The sequence below is a fragment of the Acyrthosiphon pisum genome, chromosome A3 (genome assembly GCF_005508785.2).
Source record: "Acyrthosiphon pisum isolate AL4f chromosome A3, pea_aphid_22Mar2018_4r6ur, whole genome shotgun sequence".
Taxonomy (NCBI): Eukaryota; Metazoa; Arthropoda; class Insecta; order Hemiptera; family Aphididae; genus Acyrthosiphon; species Acyrthosiphon pisum.
The window spans coordinates 24,602,312-24,607,619 of record NC_042496.1 but is presented as its reverse complement, the minus strand read 5'-3'; the positions used below and the strand labels follow the sequence as shown (position 1 = coordinate 24,607,619).

Here is a 5,308-nt window from a genome sequence, read left to right as displayed (position 1 = left end):
GGACGGGTTCGCCGAGCAAGCCCAGAGAGTAGCTAGTGTGTGGTGGGTGTGTGAATGTGTAGATGTGAGAGTGTGTAAGCTTATAAAATAATGACAGAAAGGTAACTCTATTTAATAATGGATAACACGGTTGCTGGTAAAAATGGTTACTGTATTGTACACAGAATATATAATTATTTATGGACACAAGGAATATAAAAATCACAGCAACATAAGGTATAAAAATATGACTAATAATATTGTGGCCCTTTTGGCCCAACAAGATATAACAGTAATAATGTGCCAGCTATTTGAGCTATGGGTGGTATATAAATATAATAATAAATAATAAATAATAAATAAAAACTCACAAATTGGACGGTGCACGGCTGGCCAGCTGCTACCTATCCTGTATAATAATGAAAATAATAATAACACAACAATGAGTATAATGCCCGCGGCGATTAGCGTACGCGGCAAAATTGATACAAGTGGCGATTCGCTAACATTAAGAAACAATATATTAATTTATACTACAAACAATATAAATTTTACACCTCGGCACGGCGATTCGCGCACGTGATATTTTCCGCGTTGGCGTAACGGGATGGACTGACGATTCCGGCGGCCGTGTTAAAGCTTCCACACAGCGAGCCGTTGGCGGCCGCATTACATAACTCATTATCTACATTTATATATTACATAAAAATTCACGGACGACACAATTGACATAAAAATAATAAATACAAAACTTGCGGTGTGTGTGTGTGTGTGTGTGTGTGTTCGGTCGGTGTGGACGGACTATTATGACGCTACCGCCGGCGCGAACATTCTCCCCCCCGTTGAAAAATCTATTTTTCAACAGACTCCTCTGATTCTATTGGGAGCTTGCAAAGTTTTGCGACTGGACGGCGCATTGTTTTGCCGGAAGAGTTACGTACGGACACAACCCTTACGTTACCGTCACAACCTAGATGTAGTTCTATAACGCGTGCTAAGTGCCACTTAAAGGGCGGTAGGTTGTCTTCTTTGACAATTACTAAATCGTCTATGGCTAGGTTGGAGCTTCCTGATGTCCACTTTCCACGGACCTGTAGTTGGGGTAGGTACTCCATGTGCCATCGCTTCCAGAAAGTTTGAAGAAGATGTTGTACAAATTTCCAACGTCGCATTGCATGTGGTTCTTCGCCATTTAAATCAGGTTCTGGGAACGACGTTACAGGTGCACCGAGTAAGAAGTGCGCTGGGGTAAGTGAAGTGAAGTCGTTAGGATCGCTGCTCATAGGTGTCAATGGTCGGGAATTGAGGCAGGCTTCAATTTGACATAGCAGTGTACTGAGCTCACTTAGAGTTAGCTTTGCCTCTCCAGTAGTCCTAGCCAAGTGGTGTTTAGCGCTCTTAACTGCTGCTTCCCACAGCCCTCCAAAATGAGGGGCTGATGGGGGATTGAAACGCCAGGTGATCCCTTCATTTGCTAGCTGACTGCCCAGATGTTGAGTATATTTGGTCAACTCCTTGTTTGCTCCAACGAAGTTTGTTCCGTTATCGCTCCACAGTTCTGCGGGTTTGCCTCGTCTAGCAACAAATCGTCTTAAGGCCGCTATAAAAGCCTTGCTCGTTAAGTCCTCGACTACTTCTATATGAACCGCTCTTGTAGAAAAACACACGAATATTGATACCCACGCCTTTGTTCCTGATCGACCCCTGATTCCGCTTCGGATGATTAACGGTCCTGCAAAATCCACGCCCGTGTACGTGAAGGGACGTGAACATTGTACTCTTTCCCTTGGTAATGGTGCTATTATTGGAATTTGAAAGATCGGTTTGCTCCGTACACACTTCACGCACCTTCGAACTGTTGAGCGCGCTAATAGTCTACCAGACAGCGGCCAATACCTCTGCCTGATTTCCGCTAATAATAACTGAGGACCACAATGTAATAATTTCATGTGATAATCTAAGAATATCAACTGTGTAATTCTGTGATTGTATGGAAGAATTATTGGTTGTCTTTGGTCTTGTGAAAGATTGGCATTGTCAAGACGACCACCTACTACTATCATGCCATACCTTAGACCGATGTTCAATGACCTTAACTTGCTTCGACCAGGAATTTCCTTATTTTTTGCTAATGCTTCATGCTCCTCTGGAAAGGCTTCCCTTTGAGCATAAGCTATCAGTCTCTGTTCAGCAACCATTAACTCTTTAACTGTCAGGTAGCGTATTAGTTGTGGGGTACGTTTAGTTTTTATGAATTCAATGAACCGCAGAATCCACGCAGTTGCTCGAGGTAGGCGTCTAACCTTCTGGCCCAACAAGATATAACAGTAATAATGTGCCAGCTATTTGAGCTATGGGTGGTATATAAATATAATAATAAATAATAAATAATAAATAAAAACTCACAAATTGGACGGTGCACGGCTGGCCAGCTGCTACCTATCCTGTATAATAATGAAAATAATAATAACACAACAATGAGTATAATGCCCGCGGCGATTAGCGTACGCGGCAAAATTGATACAAGTGGCGATTCGCGACTTCACTTATACAAAATAAAAATAAGTATGGCAATTCGTGCCTTAAATTTTACAACACAATAATGGTCATGGCGATTAGCGCACACTAACATTAAGAAACAATATATTAATTTATACTACAAACAATATAAATTTTACACCTCGGCACGGCGATTCGCGCACGTGATATTTTCCGCGTTGGCGTAACGGGATGGACTGACGATTCCGGCGGCCGTGTTAAAGCTTCCACACAGCGAGCCGTTGGCGGCCGCATTACATAACTCATTATCTACATTTATATATTACATAATAATTCACGGACGACACAATTGACATAAAAATAATAAATACAAAACTTGCGGTGTGTGTGTTTGTGTGTGTGTGTGTTCGGTCGGTGTGGACGGACTATTATGACGCTACCGCCGGCGCGAACATTCTCCCCCCCGTTGAAAAATCTATTTTTCAACAGACTCCTCTGAATCTATTGGGAGCTTGCAAAGTTTTGCGACTGGACGGCGCATTGTTTTACCGGAAGAGTTACGTACGGACACAACCCTTACGTTACCGTCACAACCTAGATGTAGTTCTATAACGCGTGCTAAGTGCCACTTAAAGGGCGGTAGGTTGTCTTCTTTGACAATTACTAAATCGTCTATGGCTAGGTTGGAGCTTCCTGATGTCCACTTTCCACGGACCTGTAGTTGGGGTAGGTACTCCATGTGCCATCGCTTCCAGAAAGTTTGAAGAAGATGTTGTACAAATTTCCAACGTCGCATTGCATGTGGTTCTTCGCCATTTAAATCAGGTTCTGGGAACGACGTTACAGGTGCACCGAGTAAGAAGTGCGCTGGGGTAAGTGAAGTGAAGTCGTTAGGATCGCTGCTCATAGGTGTCAATGGTCGGGAATTGAGGCAGGCTTCAATTTGACATAGCAGTGTACTGAGCTCACTTAGTATTAGCTTTGCCTCTCCAGTAGTCCTAGCCAAGTGGTGTTTAGCGCTCTTAACTGCTGCTTCCCACAGCCCTCCAAAATGAGGGGCTGATGGGGGATTGAAACGCCAGGTGATCCCTTCATTTGCTAGCTGACTGCCAAGATGTTGAGTATATTTGGTCAACTCCTTGTTTGCTCCAACGAAGTTTGTTCCGTTATCGCTCCACAGTTCTGCGGGTTTGCCTCGTCTAGCAACAAATCGTCTTAAGGCCGCTATAAAAGCCTTGCTCGTTAAGTCCTCGACTACTTCTATATGAACCGCTCTTGTAGAAAAACACACGAATATTGATACCCACGCCTTTGTTCCTGATCGACCCCTGATTCCGCTTCGGATGATTAACGGTCCTGCAAAATCCACGCCCGTGTACGTGAAGGGACGTGAACATTGTACTCTTTCCCTTGGTAATGGTGCCATTATTGGAATTTGAAAGGTCGGTTTGCTCCGTACACACTTCACGCACCTTCGAACTGTTGAGCGCGCTAATAGTCTACCAGACAGCGGCCAATACCTCTGCCTGATTTCCGCTAATAATAACTGAGGACCACAATGCAATAATTTCATGTGATAATCTAAGAATATCAACTGTGTAATTCTGTGATTGTATGGAAGAATTATTGGTTGTCTTTGGTCTTGTGAAAGATTGGCATTGTCAAGACGACCACCTACTACTATCATGCCATACCTTAGACCGATGTTCAATGACCTTAACTTGCTTCGACCAGGAATGTCCTTATTTTTTGCTAATGCTTCATGCTCCTCCGGAAAGGCTTCCCTTTGAGCATAAGCTATCAGTCTCTGTTCAGCAACCATTAACTCTTTAACTGTCAGGTAGCGTATTAGTTGTGGGGTACGTTTAGTTTTTATGAATTCAATGAACCGCAGAATCCACGCAGTTGCTCGACGTAGGCGTTGCCAGTTTGAGCATGAATCAACAAGTCGCATTGGTAACTGCACTGTTAAAAGAACGAAACGTACGGTTTTCTGCTCAGGTAATTCTTCTCCAGTTGGCAGTGATACTCGTTCGAATCGCCAACCATTTTGCTCATGAGATAGCCATTTTGGTCCACTCCACCACAACTCGATGCCTTTCAAGTCTTGCGCCTTCACACCCCTCGATAACACATCTGCTGGATTATCATAAGTCCTAACATAGTACCATTGCTCAGTATTGGTAATATCTAAAATCTGTGCAACACGGTTTGACACATACGTTTTCAAACGACTAGATTGACTATTCAACCATCCCAACACTATAGTTGAATCGGTCCACAGGTAAAATTTATGTATGTCAACCTTCCATGACTTAGCTACCTTCATTGCTAACTGAGCCAGTACTAGGGCTCCCCCCAATTCTAATCTAGGGATTGTAGCTCCCTTGAGAGGGGCGACCCGAGTAGATGCGCACAATAATCGTGATTGCCATACTCCGCTTGGCAGTTTACACCGTACATAAATACATGCACCATAGGCATTTTCTGATGCATCACAAAAGCCGTGAAACTCGGTCCTTAATCCTGCACATGCGACTGCCTTTCTTGGAATTTCCAGTGTTTTAAGCGTACTGAGGTCTGACCAGTAATTGTACCATTTTTGTTTTATTTCAACAGACAATGAACTATCCCAATCTGCTTTAACGAGCCATAGTTGCTGCAGAAATATTTTTCCTTTTACCAACACTGGAGCAAGGAATCCTAGTGGGTCAAATATACTGTTTAGAGCGGACAGGAGATTACGCTTAGTTGCTTCACTGTTCTTGTCAGAAATCGCTACGTTGAACTGAAAGACGTCTACCACTGGCTTCCAACATAGGCCTAACGA

At 43.4% G+C, this 5,308-nt stretch overlaps 2 protein-coding genes across 2 annotated transcripts in view; both read right to left on the bottom strand.

Annotated features, from left to right (window-relative positions):
- Nucleotides 1-55: 55 nt before the first annotated feature.
- LOC103309994 overlaps nucleotides 56-5,308 on the bottom strand; it is a 5,393-nt gene continuing 140 nt past the window's right edge. The window contains exons 2-3 of the mRNA XM_008186906.2: nucleotides 2,283-5,301; nucleotides 56-247 (exon numbers count right to left, since the gene is read on the bottom strand). Of these exons, the coding sequence (XP_008185128.1) occupies nucleotides 2,954-5,301 (2,348 nt within the window). The 3' untranslated portion in view covers nucleotides 56-247; nucleotides 2,283-2,953. The remainder of the gene's footprint in view (nucleotides 248-2,282; nucleotides 5,302-5,308) is intronic.
- On the bottom strand, nucleotides 541-2,177 carry LOC103309995. The gene has a single exon (XM_008186907.2). The coding sequence runs from the start codon at nucleotides 2,175-2,177 to the stop codon at nucleotides 831-833; it is 1,347 nt and encodes a 448-aa protein (XP_008185129.1). The 3' UTR covers nucleotides 541-830.

Coding starts and splice junctions, on each gene's coding strand:
- LOC103309995 (XM_008186907.2), bottom strand. CDS start 2,177: ATGGTTGCTGAACAGAGACTGATAGCTTATGCTCAAAGGGAAGCCTTT.